At 36.3% G+C, this 20,478-nt stretch overlaps 1 protein-coding gene across 1 annotated transcript in view; it reads left to right on the top strand.

Annotated features, from left to right (window-relative positions):
* ppp2r5a (protein phosphatase 2, regulatory subunit B', alpha isoform) overlaps positions 1-19,679 on the top strand; it is a 42,484-nt gene extending 22,805 nt beyond the window's left edge. Inside the window, exons 3-13 of the mRNA XM_028439438.1 lie at positions 3,890-3,991; positions 4,078-4,170; positions 8,288-8,418; positions 10,115-10,174; positions 12,011-12,119; positions 12,965-13,018; positions 13,131-13,181; positions 13,272-13,391; positions 14,238-14,365; positions 15,867-15,968; positions 17,633-19,679. Of these exons, the coding sequence (XP_028295239.1) occupies positions 3,890-3,991; positions 4,078-4,170; positions 8,288-8,418; positions 10,115-10,174; positions 12,011-12,119; positions 12,965-13,018; positions 13,131-13,181; positions 13,272-13,391; positions 14,238-14,365; positions 15,867-15,968; positions 17,633-17,855 (1,173 nt within the window). The 3' untranslated portion in view covers positions 17,856-19,679. The remainder of the gene's footprint in view (positions 1-3,889; positions 3,992-4,077; positions 4,171-8,287; positions 8,419-10,114; positions 10,175-12,010; positions 12,120-12,964; positions 13,019-13,130; positions 13,182-13,271; positions 13,392-14,237; positions 14,366-15,866; positions 15,969-17,632) is intronic.
* The last annotated feature ends 799 nt before the right edge of the window (positions 19,680-20,478 follow it).

The raw sequence follows: 20,478 nt of genomic DNA, 5'->3' as shown, positions 1-20,478 counted from the left end.
TTTTAGCACTTCTCTCGGTCTGCAACCCAGAGAAGGAGAGATTGAGTTTAGGAAAAAAAAACACATTCAAGCAAAAGTGCCGAGTCTGACTAAGGTTGACGAAAAGCAGCTGCACTTTTACAAAGCTATAGCTTGATAATAGCTGTGCACATTTGCTCCATGCTCAGGATGATATGATATTGAAGAGGCGAGTGTTTAAAGTGCAGCCCATTATTCTGGTGCACCAGAGGTTGCTTTGATCACTGAGGATGTCGGGACTACAAACAGTGAGGGTTATTATCATCTCTGTTCTGTAAGATGGATATTGAATGCAATAGAATGAGTGTTTTCTGCAGACGACAAGAGAATTGCTTTCCTAATTCACAAGGTGATTCAAATATTTCTGTTTTCTATCAGAAAATGTGTCGGAAAACACGATTTCTTACCCGACTACTTTAAACTCCGGCAGATATTTTTTCCTCTGAAGGTTTTTGCTCAGTGTTTAAATGTCATAGTAAACACTGATCTTGTTTAGTTGGAATTTTACCTTTTCTGTTACAATTCAGTATTAAACTGCTACACATTATGAGCAATACCTGATTTATGTTAAGGTTGAAGTGAAGAAGACTGACAGTTGACAGCCAAAACATGTCAGGAGATCAAAGCACATTTCCTGAAGGACAGTTGTCTGAATAAATGAAACCTTATTATTTGAAAAGAAGACAAAAAAACCTGCTGGAATTTCTGCAAGTCAAAGACAGATCAAAGCGATAGCAGACGCCTCTGTGGAAGACTGATCTCCTGACATATTTCGACTGCAAACTGTCAAAGTAATTTTCTTTATCAAGGGCAAAAAAAACATTTCCTAACCATAATTCCAGCAAGTTCTTTTTGTCTTTTTTTAATAATATGGGACGGTTTCATTAAACTGATCGCTTTGATGTGTCCTTGACTTCCGTGTAATAATTCCAGCGGATGTCACTGAAGAAGACAGCAAGTGAGGAAGACTGACAGTTGACAGTCGAAACATGTCAGTAGATCAAAGTACATTTCCTGAATGACAGCTGTCTGAATAAATAAAACCTTAACATGTTATTCGAAAAGAAGACAAAAAGAACTTGCTGAAATTATTACGCAGAAGTTAAGGCCACATCAAAGCGATCAGCAGACGCCCCTGAAACTTATTAGCTTTGAACTCGACCAGTCATGTGATTCCTCACTGAAATTAGTTCGCAAGGTTGTGTATCCACTTTAATAATATTTGCATGATTGTCCTTAGGCTTTTATTTGACTAACGTTGGTATTCTTGATGTTTCCAGGAACCTTTGATACATTGTTTCATCATGTGAGGTTAAAAAGACATAAGCTATTGGTTTCTACGAGTATGGTTAAAATCTGTGTGTGTTGGTTGTGTTGTATCAGTTTGCTGTAAGATCAGGCAGGTGTTGCTTGGTTGTTCTAATGTTAGCAACCCTCACAATAGTTTACTGAATCATTCTTCCGAGACATTATTCTGGGCAGGCTGTCAACAGGCTGTATTTTTGTGCTTCTAAAAAAGAATGAGTGGGATATGCATGAAATAGTCTGAACTTGATCAGTTGCTGACAATATGTCATCATCATCAGCGCAGAAACGATTGCACTACAAGCTCAGACTGCTGTAAAGTCAGTTGGAGGACACAAACTGGTAAATATATGCTCAGTAGTGAAACAGTGTTGAACTGAGGGGCTCATTCATCCTTGAAGGGGGATGGGGGGGGGGACATCACCTGACTGAAATAGTCACAGGATGACTTAAACTCAATCATCTAGATGTTGCAGCTAAAGCCTTGGTAGCAATCTGTTAGCTTAGCCTTTGTAGTATGTCAAAGGCCTTCACATCGCTGAAGCCTAACATAGGAGTGGGTTTAAGACTCACAGCCCAATCAAATTGAATCATTCCCTAAAGTCTGCATCAGAGTTGGGGTCAATTATAATTGTATTTGCGTAATTAATTATTGAGTAATTATAATTGTAAATTTAAAAATCTCTTTCTGTCGTAATCGTAATTAAATTGTAATTGGATTCAGATAATTGACTTTGTAATTGTATTGCCATGAAAATTCTATAGAAATTGTCAATTATAGTTCAACACAAAACTAGGGAACCATGTTGCAGTTCTATGTACAGTTCTACACATGTATGTAGTTAACACATATTAAAATGTTTTATATGAAGTTTCCCACATTTTACCATAAAAAAAATAAATTAAAACCTATATTTTCATTGATTAGGAAGCCTAACAAGATAATTAATACATAGGAAAGAAACTAGATGATATTTAGGATCCATTATCATTTTCAACTCAAGAGGAATGTTAATGTTTAAGTAATTTCCCCTTGGGATAATTAAAGGACTTCTGATTCTGATTCTTAGGTCATTTATTTCAGGCACAGTAATTGTGATTAATTGTAGTTAACTTTATTTTCATAAAACATATTGGGAATCAAAATCTGTTGTAGAAGCAAAAGTTAAACCTTTTGGAAAAATATAATTTGACAGTTTGATAAACATTCCACTTGATTTTGATATTGGTGCTTGAATTACATTTGGTTACCATTTACTTGTTCTCGTAAGTTTAAAAAAATTAAATACATTTTATTTGATACCATTTTGTACATGTAAAGGTGAAATTTGTAAATATTGATATCACGATGTATATCGTATTGTTTGTTATCAAGATATGTCATAGCAAGACATGCAAAAACGTGAATCGTATCGTCAGATTCATGGCAATGCACGCCCCTAGTCACTGGCCACAAACCATGGTTTTATACCCGTTTTATTCACAGGGTGTAATGAGCAGTACAAACAAACAAGCATATACATCTAAAATTTTACTTTTGGTATTTTCATTAAAAAAGCACCACCAGTGACCACAAGTAGTACATAAGTTTAGGGATATTTCTGTGTGCCGTAGAGAAAATGCAGTTCTCTCTGTTCCCAATGCATTTTGGAGGTTTTTTTTCAACAGTCAGTTTGGACCTTTCTGCTTGACGCTTCTGTTGCCGTCAATGATGTCGGTTGAAATTTTCCAGCTGACAATAGTTAATTTAATGTTGTCCTAATCACTTCAGTTGGCCCGTGTGCATCCAATCATATAATGCTAGCCTTTTGTACCCCTGCATGTGTGTAATGTGTTGTGCTCTCAACTGTACCTCTGCTAAAAATAACAAGTGGCAGTGACTTGACTACGTTGACTGTCCTTTGTACAGATATTTACGGTAGTAGAAACAATTATTTAACGTTGAATGGAACATGCGTTAACTAAACTTTATTATTATGTCAACCATTTCTGCAAATTTTTACCCATTTTCTGCAACTACGCCAAACCTTCCATATTTTAACCTATTTTCATAACTTTTTCTTGACTTATTTTTGCTTGTTTTCTGCCACTTCATCAAATTTCAATGCCTTTTCTACACATTTCTTTTCCACTTTCAAGACATTTTCAGCACTTATAAACCATTTCCACCACTTTTCCCACCTAATGTCACATATGTTGACCCATTATTGTCACTTTTAACCTCTTTTCACTGTATTTCATGCTTATTTTGCCAACTTAACCACATTCTTGAATTGTCATACCCATTATTTGCCAGTTTAAACAAATTGTTCCTACTTTTTAAGTTACTTTACTCGTGTATGTGTACAACCACCTTCAGGTACAGTGGGGGTCCCCAGTCTTTGTCCTTTTTACTTTGGGGGTTGCGGGCTGAAAAGGTTGAGAACCACTGCTAGAAATGATAACAAGCTTGTAACTTCCTTAAGGATTGTTGCCACTTTTGTTCGTTCGCTGCAACTAGCAAACCTACTTCATGTTAAACCCTTTTTATTTCTTACTAAAGAGTATTATATTTTTATCCTTTTAGATCATCACCAATATTTTCCGTGCACTGCCACCAAGTGACAATCCTGATTTTGACCCAGAGGAGGACGAACCCACTCTGGAGGCTGCATGGCCCCACATACAGGTACGGCCCCTTCCACCTCTTAATATTGCATGAATGTTCAATATCTGGTAGTAATAACAAAGCAGCATTTTTTTGTCCTTTAACAGCTGGTGTATGAGTTCCTGTTGCGCTTTTTGGAAAATCCTGACTTTCAGCCCAGCATTGCTAAGCGATATATTGATCAGAAGTTTGTTCTGCAGGTATGTGTCTTTATTTACCACAACTGAAACTACAAAAGATGTATTGCAAGCGGCAGCCATGTCTTGCTTAATGTGTTAAGCTACACATTATTGTAATATGTTTACATATTATTACATTAAAAAAAACTAAATTAACTTGCTGGAACATGTGTAGCTTATACCGCTTTGTTTTTCTTTTTCAACCCATAGCAAAATATGTTATAATTGAGTGTTAAAGTGTTAATGAATGCCATGTAGAGGCCTACAACTTAGAAGTGGATTCAGTAATGCAGTTTAATGTGTTTCTTTAAGGCCCAATTTTATATTTTAAAAAAAGAGTGTTGAGTAATAATGAATTATGAATAATGAAAATGTATTGACCTTTGACCTAAAAAGAAAATTACCATCTAGTGTCTCATCTATTGTCTAATCTATTGAAGATTACAGTGATTTTCTCAGTAACGTGTGAATAGTTAGTCAGCTTTTTACAGTTGTTGGTTGTTCAAATTCCTGAAATTGTTGAACGTAGTTAATACCACAACAGTAATCACTAACACTGTGATGCGTCAAGTAAGTTGCCCAACTTGATGTGGGCTTTTGGGATGAGTCAGACTCATCACCATCTGTCTTGGCTCACCAACCTAATGCAGGAATGCCTCACTTCTTGCAAAGCAACCACTAACGGGCACCATAAGGCCAGGAATGTTGGCCGGGCCACATCCGAGGTGCCAGATCTGACTTTCCATGATGTGTCGTTTACGAGCTTTAAATAGCCACTTGTTGTTTCTCCTCCCAGAGAAGAAGCAAAGTCTGGTTTAAGTTAAGAGAACTTAGTGGAGGCCACGGCTAAAAATCAAGTCCTTTGAGTTTCTTCCGCTATTATCAGTGACTCAGCAGATAAACAGCTCAGTGGAGGATACTTTAGCGATGTTCATTTTTCTGTGAACCTTTTGAAAGCAGAACACAGTAAGCCCTCCTGTTCTAGTGATTCCGAGGAGATAAGTGTCGACAGTGACAGCACAGCAGATCCAAAGTGTGCTGACTCTGCTCCGTTATGAAAACTTGCATTAAGTCACAGGTTGTGTTCAATATGTCATACTAACTTACTACTCATGCTAAGTCTGACATCAAAATTAGTATGTAAAGATTGATTGCGAGAAATACCCAGATGTATACTATAGCGGGACATTTTTTAAGCATGCACAATGTGCACACTAGTCATACTCAACATCATCATGATGCATCGCGAGCGGAATTTAAAATTGTCCTGGGACCGGCTTCAATTATATAATATACAATTATAATTACGAAACAACTGAAATATCAACTACATGATTAAGTTTAGTGAACACACACACGCACGCACGCACGCACGCACGCACGCACGCACGCACGCACGCACGCACGCACGCACGCACGCACGCACGCACGCACGCACGCACGCACGCACGCACGCACGCGCACACACACACACACACACACACACACACACACACACACACACACACACACACACACACACACACACACACACACACACACACACACACACACACACACACACACACACACACACACACACACACACACACACACACACACACACACACACACACACACACACACACACACACACCCTAAACGACAACAAAAATATGAAAATGACTCAATACACAAAACTAAATATTTGTACAAAAACTACACTAAAAGAAGATACAAAATGACTCTAGAATCACACTACAAAGGCAACAAAAAACATTATACAAAAAATGCACAAATGACGTAAAGCAAAAAACAAAAAAATATTTATACAGGAAGTACACAAAACAACAACAGAAATGCACAAAAATATACAAAAAGGCTCCAAAAACACACAAAATGACTCCAAAAAACATATATTACAGAAAAATACACCAAACGACAACAAAAATTTTGAAATGACTCAAAATGCACTAAACTAAATATTTATACACTAAATTGACAACAGAAATGTACAAAACTACACCAAAAAAAGACACAAAAATACATAAAATGACTCCAGAATCGCACTACAGTGGCAAGAAAAAAACAATAATTATACAAAAAACACACAAAAGACAGAAAGATACAAAAATACACAATGACTCCAAAAAACATACATTACAGAAAAATGCACCAAATGAAAAAATATATAAAATGAGTAAAAAAACAACACATTCATCATGTGCATGTCCCATAGAATTAAACCAGGGAAATCGCACACACTATTTTTACTTTGCACCTGCAAATATACCCCTTTATAATGCTACAGAATATGTTATTATTATGCCCATATTTGACAACTCTACTTAACCTCCCACTATATGAATACATACTTCCGGCGGGCACTGTACTCATGATTACAATTCTAATTGACCCCAACCCTGGTGGGAACTCTCATCATCCTAATCATGCTAGTATATAGTAGAAAGCATATACTCATTGAGTTTGTAGTGTATAGTACGGAGTGTGCCATTTACAACACAGGGAGTTCCGCCCATAATCAATGCATTTTATTAATTTTTCCTCACGTGGCAGGTTGGCCAAATCCAGGGGTTTAGTTACTCTTGAAGGATATGCCAGAAATGTTTGTGGGATCACCTGTAAATCATTAAAAACAGTTACTGTAGTTGTGGAAATGTATGGCTGAGCTGCTCTATTTAACGATGCGTAGATGATTGATTGGTAGGGGTGTGTGTGTGTGCCACAGTGCCTCCTTCCTCTTGGATATATGCACAGATAAAAATAGAGACTGTCAGCCCTGTCACCAAGGTGCTGATGGCATGCTAGTTGAAGACGAGCACCACAGCCTGAAGCTGATAGAAGCCTGAAAACACTGCACTCACTGGCACAGGCTCTACTGCTTTGAACAGTAATGCAATGATGACTCATCATATAGCTGCTTTATGCCTCACATTTTACTTCAGTTCATTATATAGAGTGTTAAGGCATAATATTATTATTATTTGCACTGTGGCACTTGTATAACATAGCTTGGACTTAAGTACTATCGGTGAACTTATGTATTTAAAGGGAAAAAGAATCAGAAAATACTTTATTAAACCCCGAGGAGTAATTAGAACGGCAAAGAGCGGCATATTAAAAAAAAAAAAACAACAACACTAATAATATTAATAATTATGCACACGCAGAAAAAAGGTACAAGACTACACAAAGAAAATGAGCAAACAAAAGATAAGGTGCAAAAATATTAAACATAAAGACATTTAATACAAATAAATAAAAGTATATATAAATATACATATACATGTGTTTTTTAAAAATGTATTGTTTGGTTGAAAAAAATCAATCAATCAAAATGTATTTATGTAGCACAAATGCAATTGTCAATCAAAGCACTTCACGGAAATTTGCTTGTGATTGACAAAAGTTAAAAATCAATAAAAGGTCTAGAGATTAATGCACACACAAGTAATTTAATGAAAATAATTTCAAAATAAATTATTTTAAGAGTCAGAAAAAAACAAAGCAGAGAAGGGGACCATTTTTTAAATTATAAAACATTAAAATTAGCATAAAAAAGGTCATTTAGTTAAGTTTGATGTATATTAGTGTAAAAAACATCTTTCTGCTGCACAGAAGTAAAAAAAAAAAAAAAATTCTCCATCTTTGTTACTCATTCTAAATGAAGTAAAGAAAGTGACACTTGGTAATCTCAATGTAATGAAATAAGCCTGTTTAAAATGAACTGCTAATATTTCATTAAGTGTAATACGTGTGTCATTAGGCTGAGACACACGGTGAATGATTCATATATAGTGAGCGTATCTATTGTAGAGTAAGATGTGTCAGAGTTGGCATTCGGCTCAGCAGGTGATCGATTGTTTGACAACGTTGTGTAGCTGCTTCTCAATTATTCATCAGAGCAGCAGGACGCAACGCAAGAAATATTTGTGTTGCGTTGTAGGAGATCAACAACACTAACAAACGTTAGGCAGCGACAGACAAGAGGCAAGAATCCCAAAATTCAAACTTGGATTAATCAAATGCTGTTGTGGTTAAAGTAGTTAAAGCTATGGAAGTGTAACAAAAGGAATCATTGCTCTCTGTAAACACTAAATAAATATGGTCTGAAAGCTGCTGCTGCTTCTCATTGCAGCTGCTCGAGCTCTTTGACAGCGAGGACCCGAGGGAGAGGGACTTCCTGAAGACCATTCTGCATCGGATTTACGGGAAGTTTCTGGGGTTACGAGCCTTCATCAGGAAGCAGATCAACAACATTTTCTTGCGGTGAGTGAATTGCAGTAGGAGAACAACTTTAATGTCCAATTAATGGGGCATCAATTTGCCACAGAATAGATATGAAGTTATAAAGCAGAATTTGTTTTACACTGAAGCTAGTTTAAAGGGATCCTCCACTGGTTTTACAAATATGGCCTAAAATCTTTGAAATGTACTTATTAGAAGATCTATGCCGAACAAATTAAACAGTTGTGACAGGAAAAAAAATACAGCTCCATCTCTGAGGTTTCATAGTAGATAATGAAGAAGAGTTCTCCTAAGGGGCCTTTACTCTCCCTTAAACAGAGCTCGGCTGTTGAAGACACACAAAGTCGCTAACTTCAGCCACCAGATTATGTCAGCGCACTGTATAAGGTGGGAGTGAAGGTCTCTTAGGAGAGCTCTTCTTCTCTGCTTCATTGTCTACTACGAAACTGCAGAGTTGGAACTGTCGCCCCCTGCGGTCACAGATGTTTTCGGGTCACAACTTTTTTTTTTTTTCGGCAAACAAAAGAGGGTTATATCGGCATCTTTAACTTTTCCTGACTATTAGGGAAACCAAAAGTAGCACAAAATGTCATTTTGACTGAAAAAGCTGCTAAATTATCTAAAAAAGCAGACTGAATGTTTCACTCCAATAGAAAACAATGGGGTTGTGTGACATCAATCACGTGATTTCGAGACGGTGGAACACAGTCTCTAAAACGATAAAGTAGTCCTATTTTTTTTTTGTCTAAAGTTCATGAAACGAATATGTGCAAATAAATAATGCGTTAGGCATAGATCTTCTAATAAGTACTTTTCAGAGGTTTTAGGCCACATTTGTAAAAACAGTGGAGAATCCCTTTAAGTAGCTCAACACCTGTGTGATGAGCAGAAGCCTAAACTCATCTATTTAATGGGCTTTGAGTATTTATGCCCAACATACGGTATTAAGTAAATGGTAACCTATTGTTTTGCAAACATAATATAGATGTTCCAAGTTTAATAGAAATGATAAATTAAGATTTACTGCCATCTTTGCACTTGGAACAGCTCTATCTTGTTTTGTTTTTTGTTGCAGGCACAGTCATTTTTAATAGTTCTTAAGTGGACTATAAAACCACATGAGTTCTATACTTTAAAAGTTGAGGTCCAGTATAAATCCCATCTTTATGGTGCCTGTTGCTGTGTAACAATGAGCCTCTGATGAATAAAACAGGGGACACTTGATGTCATTTCCAACAGGCAAGGTGATAAAATGGGTGCACCCACTTTGACCATCTGTCACCCAGGATAAAAATAAGGCTGTCGGTTGTCAGGGTCGGCCTGTGTACACCATGGCCGCACAGCGACATGAAAATGCATAAACAAACTGGTGACATGAATGATGCATGGATCATCAGTTTATGAAAGAGTCTTTGAGTGGCCAATGAAATGCATTTTTTCCTTAGATGATTCCCCTGATTGGATGATTAGACGTTCAATTAAAAGTCAAGATTCAGATTTCAATGACAAAATGTCATTATTTAACTTTTTATTTTATTTTGTGATCTGAGCATTCTACTGTAATTAATTACACAACCAAATCCCCAAATTGGAATGGGTTGGTTTAAATGGATTAAGGAGTGAACACATTGTTGGGTGTCACGTGATTAGATTTTTCTGATGTGTGTTTCAGAGTGTTTCCTAATTCTTAGTCAATGTGTGTTTGATGCTGTTGCAGGTTCATTTATGAAACCGAACACTTCAATGGAGTGGCTGAACTGCTTGAGATTCTGGGAAGGTGAGTTTTTAAATGTCGTGCCTGTATTACATGAAATATCTGTTGGATTTTAAGGAGAATAAAATTAATCTGTAATATGATCTAAAACTAATTTTAGATTTTAAGAGTCAAACATTGTAGGTGAGAGACCTGATATGGGAAAGAGTCAGGGTGGGGGTCAGTTACATTTTTCAATTCCAATTATATCTTGAATTATTATTGTTCAATTACAACTCAGTTTTTATTACAATGACTGGCATTTTTTTCCAATTACAAATATTATTTCCCTCTGAAAGTCAATTACAATTACGCTCTCTATTACTAAAGTTCAAATTCAATTAATCACAATTATTGAACCTTTAATAAATAACCCCTTAAAACTAGGGATGTAACGATTCACTCAACTCCCGATACGATTCGATTCACGATACTGGGTTCACGATGCGATTCTCTCACGATTTATTTTACAAAATGGGACTGTAGACAAATGATGACTGAAAAATATTCCTTTATTTTTTGGGGGGAAAAAAACTAGAAAATACTGTACTGTTTTCCTTTTATTTTTCATTGTCAAAAGAATCCCTTGATAAACTATTCAAAACAATGCAATTTAACTAAAAATAAATCTTGAATGAAATAAATAAACGAATAATACAAATGCCTAGTAATTTAAATTCTGGTTCTATAGTAAACAATGCAAAACTACATAATAGTTCCAGTGGTCGTTTGGCATGCAGAAATTCTTGCAGTGAAGAAGAGATGTTATGCTAGCAGACGGAGCTAATAGAAAAACGTGACTTTTACAGATATTCACATAATATTACAGATATTCTTTCAGTGCTAAAGGGGTAAAGAGTAATTCATGAACATGTTTAAGAGTAGATGGCAGCCAGAAAGAAAGTAGTAGCAGATTCCGCCCGCTGCGGAGACTTTTAGATGAGTAGGATATATAGCGCCCTCTGCTGTTTAAAAAAAGTACTGCGATTCAATTTTCAGAGCATCGATGTGAACTGCGATACCTATGAATCGATTTTTAACTGCCTTACGATTAATCGTTACATCCCTACTTAAAACATAACTTGTGTTAGCTTTCTGTTAGCATCTCTTATGATAACAGGTTGGTTTTGTCTTAAATCAGATGTAATTGTAAAATACACTAAAAAATATTATCTATAATCTAATTTGTTTTTTCTTTCTTAGTTACCTTGTTAGGCTTCCTAATCAATGTTCTTGGTGTGGGTGTCTGAGCCTTTTTTCTGTCAGTATACCCCTGGATTACAAGTTCATATGAAACATATTTTAATAATTGTTAACTACATATATGTAAGACATAAAACTGTAACATAGTTCCACAGTTTTATGTTTGATTACATTGTAATTGAGAGTTTTTATAGAATTTCCATTCCAATCACATATTCAAAGTCAATAATCTGAACTCAATTACAATTAAATTATGATTACAGCAGCAACAACATTTTTCAATCATCATTACACTTATGTCATACTTGTAATTAATTATTAATTATGCAATTACAATTATAACTGACCCCAACCCTGGCAAGAGTTGGTTTCCTTTAACACCTTTTTTGTTTAAGATCTACTGACTTATAATCAGTAACTTAAGATATACAAGAATACAAAGCAAAATACCAACAATGGTAATAAATTAAATTCAGTTCAGTTCACATTTAAAGACAACATGAGCTATAACTGGTTTTAATTCTGGGGCGTAGACTTTAGCTCTCATTTATACTGTAGCTCTGAACTGGGAATAGAGGACATTTTCACCACTGTAGTCTCACCCTGTTGCTGCACTTCAGTGTTCTAATAATCCTCTGTGGCTTTATCTGCTTTCAGCATCATCAATGGATTTGCGTTGCCTCTGAAGGCAGAACACAAGCAGTTCCTCATGAAGGTTCTCATACCTTTGCACACCGCTAAAGGACTGGCCCTTTTCCACGCACAGGTACAGAGAACTTCTCCCATTGCTCTCTTTTTTTTCACAGCACATTGCTATATGTCAGTGGTTCCCAATCTTTTTGTCCCATGTACCCCCCTTTGCATTTTTGTCAAATCATTTGTACCCCCTCTTCCTATCATAAGGACCATCTCCATAATTTCAATAATAATTTTAATTTGCTTTTTCATTTGTGGAACAGTGGGTTCTCCTAAACCACTAAATGTGTCTCCAACATCGGTTTCCTAAGGCGTAATGTACAAATTCAAAACAATGAATGTAACTTAAAATTGAAATTCTTTTTTCAAAATACCAATGCAACTTTTATGTAATTACTTCAATAGTAAATTATTACGATATCCTTTGTAAAATGTAGTTAATTATTGTCTCCTATTGTCAGAGGTTTGATAAAATGGCCTCTTCGGCAAAAAATAATCCTGTTTCAATACATTACAAGAAAATATAGTATTTTATTGAGCAATGGTATTGTTTGTTTGTGGTGAATTTGTTGAGTCTTAAAAAGTAACTGGGAGCATTTCCCGATTATTTTTAAATTAATTGTTAAATCTTTCCGAGTACCCCCTGCAATGTGCTCCTGTACCCCGGTTTGGGAACCACTGCTATATGTTATAGTTCCACTAGGTTTTGTTTGTTTTAATATCTGTACTATAGCACCTTCTAGTGGCAACAAATGTAAACACTTGCATGATATTTTCTGTATTTTTGGTCAGAATAATTGTACCAGTCACAGCTTGTCAAGCCAAATGTATTTTTAACAGGAGAAAGTTTTTGGTGAGTGTTTGATCTTAATGTTAAGTTCATTTTGGGAATATTTTGGTCTCTTCTCTTCTTAGCTGGCCTACTGTGTCGTTCAGTTCTTGGAAAAGGATCCCACACTCACAGAGCCGGTATTGTTATTTTCTCCTTTAAACACAAATCTTATCATCTGAAATCAGTTCAAACTGCACAGACTTTGGTTCCATGCACTCTCTGAGATAAAGTCGTCTGTAATTGTTGCAGGTGATTCGTGGGTTGCTCAAGTTTTGGCCTAAAACGTGCAGCCAGAAAGAGGTACGGGTAGTCTATAATTACACCGTTAAGAAAAGTAACGACTCTGCTGTCGATCACATTTTAATTGTTGTGTCACGTCCTGTCATTCAGGTGATGTACCTGGGCGAAATCGAAGAGATTCTGGACGTCATTGAACCAACACAGTTTAAAAAGATTCAGGAGCCATTGTTCAGACAGATCTCCAAATGTGTGGCCAATCCACATTTTCAGGTAAAGGCCAACAATCACATCACAGAGCAGAGCTTGCTTTTCTGATGTGATTCTGAGGTTAAATATGCATCAAAGTCCATTTTATTTAGAGCCGAATATAAAACACACAATACTTAAGATAACCTTTATTCGTCCCACAAGGGGAAATGTGCACAGTTCCAGCAGCAGAGAAATAAAATCAAATAAAAGGAGAAAAGAAAGTGGTACTGTGTACTGAATCAATTAAACACTGGCAGAAATGAGCATTAGGTGATCACAATGACTATTAATTGTTTCCTGAAGGTTTTCCCTTTGGAACAGGTGTTTCAAACTCAATTTAATGAAGGAGTCGGAAACTAACCAGTTTTTAGGATTGTTTTTTGCTAATTTTAGGCGGGTAAACAAATAACTTCTGCATTATTGTGCCCTAGTTTGCACTTCCACAAATAAATGATATGTAAAGTATGTACGGCACAGAGAATATCCAAGCTATAAATGACATATCAGTCCCAGCAAGATCTTCACTTTAGATTTTCTTGATTTTTTGGCCAATTTGTATTTAATTCAGGGGATTTTTGTGAAAGGATTTCAGGAACATTTCAGGATTTTGGAATCTTTGAGAGTTCTTTCAACAATTTGAGATTATTCACTGTCATCATGTGATTTAAGCACAGAAAACTTAAGTTTAATTGAATTTATGTATTTGGATGGACTGAGATATCTTTGAATTATTTGGTATTTTACACAATGATTGATGTTTTCTCTGTTATTTTTACTTCCATCGCGGGCCACATTGGATGCTCTTAAAGGGACGGATTTGACAGAACACCTTGAGTTTGACACGTTTCTTTAAATCTGTCATTAAAGGTGGCGGAGCGAGCGCTCTACTTCTGGAATAACGAGTACATCCTGAGCCTCATCGAGGAAAACATCGACAAGGTTCTCCCCACCATGTTCGGCAGCCTGTACCGGATCTCCAAAGAACACTGGAACCCGTACGTACAGCTCAACCACTGGAGCAACTCCAGATGTGTTCACACCAAAGGCAGCAGAACATGAAACTGGATCCATTGTCAAGTTGACCTTCATTTTGTGCTGTTCCTGACTTGAAAATAACTTATTTTTACTGGATGTTGTTTAGGGATTTCACTAAAAGAACCAGACCTTTTTCATTCAAAGTATTTTCTGTGTTTAGGTGCATCCGCTTAGGTGAAAAACCTCAAAAGGAAAATACACAATACTAGGACAATTAGACAACCATTCGATCCTTGAAATCAACTTTTTAACCTTTTCCAAGAATTTTATTTTATGGTTTTAAATCAGTACCATTTTTATTTCTACTTCCAATCTTTATCAATTATATTAAATTATTGATATTTTAACTTGCATTTTAACAGTTTTTAACATGTGTGTATAGTATTTATTAACATATCAAATATTTATTATTCTGTTTAACCACAAAATCTGATTGTTAAAGGTAAGTTAACTTTATATTCTGTACTTTAACCCAGGTATTTTTAAACAGTTTTAAACCACAGTGTTTTTAAGCAGTATAGATCATTCCAAACCACTATTTAAATGTTTTATCTTACCTTATTTGTATTTCACTTTAACCCAATGTAGTTTTAATTACGCAGATTACATGGCAGTTGAAATAAGCTTAATAAATCTTAAAATTAACCAAGTACATCAAAGTCAAACATTTCTAGAATAGCCTAGTAAACAATTTGCCAAAATTTACAAATAAATGAACAAGAACTGCATTCAACTTAAGTCCAAGTTTCCTATTTACTTTTGAATGAATTGTCCAAGCAACAGAAGTTTAAATAAAACCCGTGTCTATATATCGAGGTTCTTACCAAGTGTTCATCCAAACATGTGAAGAGTCTTTACATTAAAGTTCAGTCCCAGTTGAAGGTTAAAGAACTATTTCCACTGTAGCTGCCATTGCTCCCAGTTCACCCACAGTGACAGATTATTGTCATTAAAAGAATCAGGTGTGCAGACTCACAAGTGGGAGGGGCTTCCAACTTGCCCCTCCCACTTGCTTAAAAGGAGGATGTTTGATCACCTTAAAATTGATAACCAAAACACTTTGGAATGACATCTGGAATTGTAGTTTAGTGACTCAATAATAAAATTTGACTTAATAAGAGTTTATAATGATGCTCTTTTTTATATTAAAAAATAAATTGTTCTTGGACTGTATAATAAAACATAGGGTGGTGGATTGGCTAATCAATATTATCTCAAGCTGTTTTAAATATGTCTGCTGCAGAATGTTACCATATGGTATAATGAATGATTAAATGTTTATTTACAAATATACATTGGTAAATGCAATGATAGATCAATAATAAAAAAAAGTGAACAGAAACATAGAGCACCAGAAAAACAATGTCTATGTTTTCAGCTTTTTCATCATCAATCTGTTCCCTGACTGAGAAACAAACACTAATAATGACTCATCAATGTTTGGGTTTTATCTCTTTGCAGGACCATCGTTGCTCTGGTCTACAATGTACTGAAGACACTGATGGAGATGAACTGCACCCTCTTCGATGAGCTCACTTCCTCTTATAAAGCAGACAGGCAGCGGTATGTGTTTCACTCACAGACAAACAGACATCGATTAGCTTTGACTTCTGTGTTTTAATCAGATTCCCTTTGAACAAGTGCAGTCAACACAGCCAGAAAATGTTATTTTTTATTTGTGAATCTTAAAAGAGATTAGCAGGTTTTATGAAATAATGGAGCACCATTTTACTTTATTGAAGTGTAAATGAGCCAGAAATGGCCCAAAATTAGGGATGTAACGATTAATGGTAAGGCAGTAAAAATCGATTCATAGGTATCACGGTTCTCATCGATGCTCTGAAAATTGAATCGCAGTACTTTTTTTTAAACAGCAGAGGGCGCTATGTATCATTCTCATCTAAAAGTGTAGGCGGCGGGCGGCATCTGCTACTACTTCCTTTCTGGCCACCTTCTACTCTTAAACATGTTCATAAATGAACCCTTAGCCCTTTAGCGCCGAAAGAATATCTGTAATATTACGTGAATATCTGTAAAAATCATGTTTTTCTATTAGTTCTGTCTGCTAGCGCATAGCATCTCTTCTTCACTGCAAAGATATCTGCATGCCATCTGACCACTGGGTTACCAGCGCCCTCTGCTGGTCCAAACGAATATCTGATGTAAATACAGTGCAGACTGCACCATATCAGTTTTATTAACTTTTAAAAATGGGACTCCTTTACCGTTTTAGAGCCTGTATTCCACCACCTTGAAATCACATGATTGATGATGTCACACAACCCCAATGCCTGTAAACATTTCATTGTTTACTATTGGAGTGGAGCATTCAGCCTGTTTTTAGATCATTTAGCAGCTTTTTTGGTCAAAATGACAACTTCTGACAATGTAAACCCTTTTGATTTACCGAATGCGAATAAAAACAGTTTTGACTGGAAAACAATCTGTGACCATTGGGGGCGGCAGTTCCAACTATGCTGTTTCGTAGTAGACAATGAAGCAGAGAAGAAGAAAATTCCTAAGGGACCTTTACTCTCCCTTATATAATGTGCGCCTGACGCCCTGGTGGCTGAAGTTAACGAGTGAATCACGGACAGTTGAAGACACAAACCCTCAAGATAGAAGTCCTTTTGGGTGGGAATTCATCAACAGTCTGTGATATATTCGCTAACTTCAGCCACCAGAGCGTGTCAACGCACTGTTTAAGGGGAGAGTAAAGGTCCCTTTGGAGAGCTCTTCTTCTCTGCTTCATTGTCTACTATGAAACCGCAGAGTTGGACCTGTCGCCCCCTGTGGACACACAGCTGTTTTTATCCTCTTTCCATAAACCAAAGAGGTTTACATCAACATCTTTAACCTTTCCTGATTATTTAGAAAAAAGCATCACAAGTTGGCATTTTGATCTTAAAAGCTGCTAAATTATCTATAAAAACAGGCTGAATATTTCACTCCAATAGAAAACAATGTGATGTTTACAGACAAATGGTGCCTTGTGACATCATCAGTCACATATGCATAGATCTTCTAATAAGTACATTTCAAAGGTTTTAGGCCACATTTGTAAAAACAGTGGAGAATCCCTTTAAACCAATATTATTATATAGTAAAGAGGAAAAGTTAAGCAAAAAAAAAAACCTGAACCGAATAAATTGAGTAACAGTAACAAGTCAGAGAACGTCTTCATATGAACCTAATGGTGTTTCTATTATTACTGTTTTCTAAACCAGGGAGAAGAAGAAGGAGCAGGAGAGGGACGAGCTGTGGAAGAAGCTGGACGAGCTGAAGCTCAGCAACACGACTCTCGTCCAGAACAACAGCCACGGGCTCCAAAATAACAACAACAACAACAACAACAATAGTAACAATAACATTGGGAACCAAGACGACGGCACTGACACAGCGAGCGTAGCTGCAACCACCAGCGACGACAACAATCCCACCGGCAAATGACAGCGGATGTGTTTTTCTCCTCACTCTGCCTTTGCCTTCATACAAACGTGCAGGACTTTCCAGTAACAGACATTCAGAAACCCCTGAAGTTCCACCTCAACAGTATATATAACATTTTCTTATAGTGACTTAGAGTGCCAGAATTATGTGGGCAGGAAAGAAAAAAACAAACAAATGCTAGAGTTTAGACATAGGGTTTTTTGTTTGTTTGTTTGTGTTTCTTCTGATCAAAGATTTATCTTTTAAACTTAAAACATTTTCCTCCTGACTGTGTTCGTTGTCGGGGCGGACACAGAGAAGCTGAAAGTAAGACTTGAATTCAATGTTTCTGATTGTGCTGCACTCTTAGCTATTTAAAGATGTCTATTTTTGATGTGCTTTTCTTTCGTTGCTGCCAACACTCGAGTGCAAACTTTAAGGAAAGAAGGAAGGAAGGCGTTTTGGGACCAGACCCAAATACAGACAGGACTGCTTCCATGGAGGAGATGAATCTGGAAACCAATCACTTGCTTTTAAAAAAGAAAAGAAAAAAACGAGGGTTACGACGACGGCACCTGAAGAATCAGAATTCACAGGCAGAAAAAGTCTGCAACTGATGACGATTATCAACGTTTCTTTTACTTCTGTTATGTTTCGGGTGTTGAGAAATATTTTTCACTGGGTGAAGAAAAACAAGAATCACATTGTACTATAAATTCTGTATTACACTAAAGTATTGAGAGTGAGCAAAACAACATATAGGTTATTAAAAAGCTTAGAAACGGACTGGAATTTACCAAGTGTAGCCCAGAGTAAGATAACAGCTCACTGATGATATGTTTCATTTATTCGGTTTTTCAGGAAATTTACTTTGATCTCCAACTGTCAGTCTCCCTCAGAGTTGTCTGCTGATCGCTTTGACATGTCGTTATGAGTTATTTTGGGGCGTGGCCAGTCTGACAGAATTATCAAGTTGGCCCCGCCCAAAAATAACTCATAAGCGCACATTAATGCAATCAACAGATGCCACTGAGGAAGACAGACAGTTGGCAGTTGTATTATGTCAGGAGATCAAAGTCAATTTTAAGGTAAATTTCAAGTGCAAAAAAAAAAAGATTTTCTAACCATAATTCCAGCGAGTTCTTTTTGAATAATATGTTACGGTTTCATTTATTCGGACAACTTTTTTTCAGGAAACTTACTTTGATCTCCTGGCGTCTGCTGATTGCTTTGATGCTGTCCTTGACTTTTGCGTAGTAATTCCAGCAAGTTATTTTTGTCTTCTTTTTCAATACTATGTGATGGTTCATTATGCTGATCGCTTTGATGTGTGCTTTATTACCACGTAATAATTCCAATGGATGCCTCTGAAGAAGACTGACAGTCGACATCATGTTAGGAGATCAAAGTAAATTTCCTGAAAAAAGAACAAAACTTATCTGAATAAATGAAACCTTGACATATTATTCAAAATAAACTTGTTGGAATTATTTCACGGATGTCAAAGACACGTCAAAGCGATCAGCAGACTCCTCTGAGGAAGACGGACAGTTGACAGTCGAAACATGTCAGGAGATCAAAGTAAACTTCCTGAAAAAAGTTGTGTGAATGAATGAAATCTTAACATATTCATCAAAAAAGAAGACAGAATGAACTTGGATGGAATTATTAGCTCACTGATGAACTTCTTGTGTGTTTTAATGTTTTAAAGTATGTGGTTTTGACCCCGAGAGGCCAAAAAAAAAAGCTAAAATCATGTTGAGTTGTAGACCTTGGAAATCTCAGCTGCTCATTATTCCATGCGTTAGAGCAGCTTTTCTCCAAAAACTTCAAATGTTATCCTTTGAATGACAATTTTATCATCATATGAAAATCAATAGACGCACAGTGCTATATTTTATTTTTCCAGGGTATTAATGATTTAAGGTTTTTTGATTTTTACACATGGATTACAGTGGGGGTTTGCAGGATGTATTTGAGTGTTTCTATGTGGAGTTTGTGTACTGTGTGTCAGTTGGAGTCTACTTAAAGGGACAGGCCACTCAGATGGAGGTTTTTGGGGAAATGTTCCTGTGATCAGGAAACCTGCGGGTGTTAAAAAATTAAAAAAAAAAAGGGTTTTGTGTTTTTAATTATTTTTCATAATATTACTCCCATGCTTTTATAATAGCTTGACACTGCTCCAGAGAACTATACAATAATCTGATCATTTTTCACCATTTCAGTAGATTTTTAGTGAGACGACTCTTGGTTTTATTTGTTTTTCCCAGATGTTCAAGATGATTTTAGCGTTTCCGAAGCACTCGTATTGACTGCCCTGATCATAAAGACTGCTGGGAGGAGTTGGAATTGGATTGTGTTTTTTTTTTTTTTAAATCTCTTGTCTGCTCACTCTATCTCTACGTTGCCTTTCTAGGTCCAGTCTATTCTGACGCCTGTCTGTCTGTACAGCATTCCAGCCTCTGTGATGTATTAAGGAACCTGTTTTGTAATCACAGATGTTATTTAGGGTTTCACCATCAAAATAAAGTCGACTTTAACTTTCTACTCCCAGTGTCAGCACTGCTATAACTGCTTTTATTGAAACGCACTACACCGTGAACATCAGCAGATGGAGCTATGTTCGTACTAAAGTCTGATTCAG

Source organism: Gouania willdenowi, chromosome 24 (genome assembly GCF_900634775.1).
Source record: "Gouania willdenowi chromosome 24, fGouWil2.1, whole genome shotgun sequence".
Lineage (NCBI taxonomy): Eukaryota > Metazoa > Chordata > Actinopteri > Blenniiformes > Gobiesocidae > Gouania > Gouania willdenowi.
This window is presented reverse-complemented; position numbering and strand designations above follow the sequence as displayed.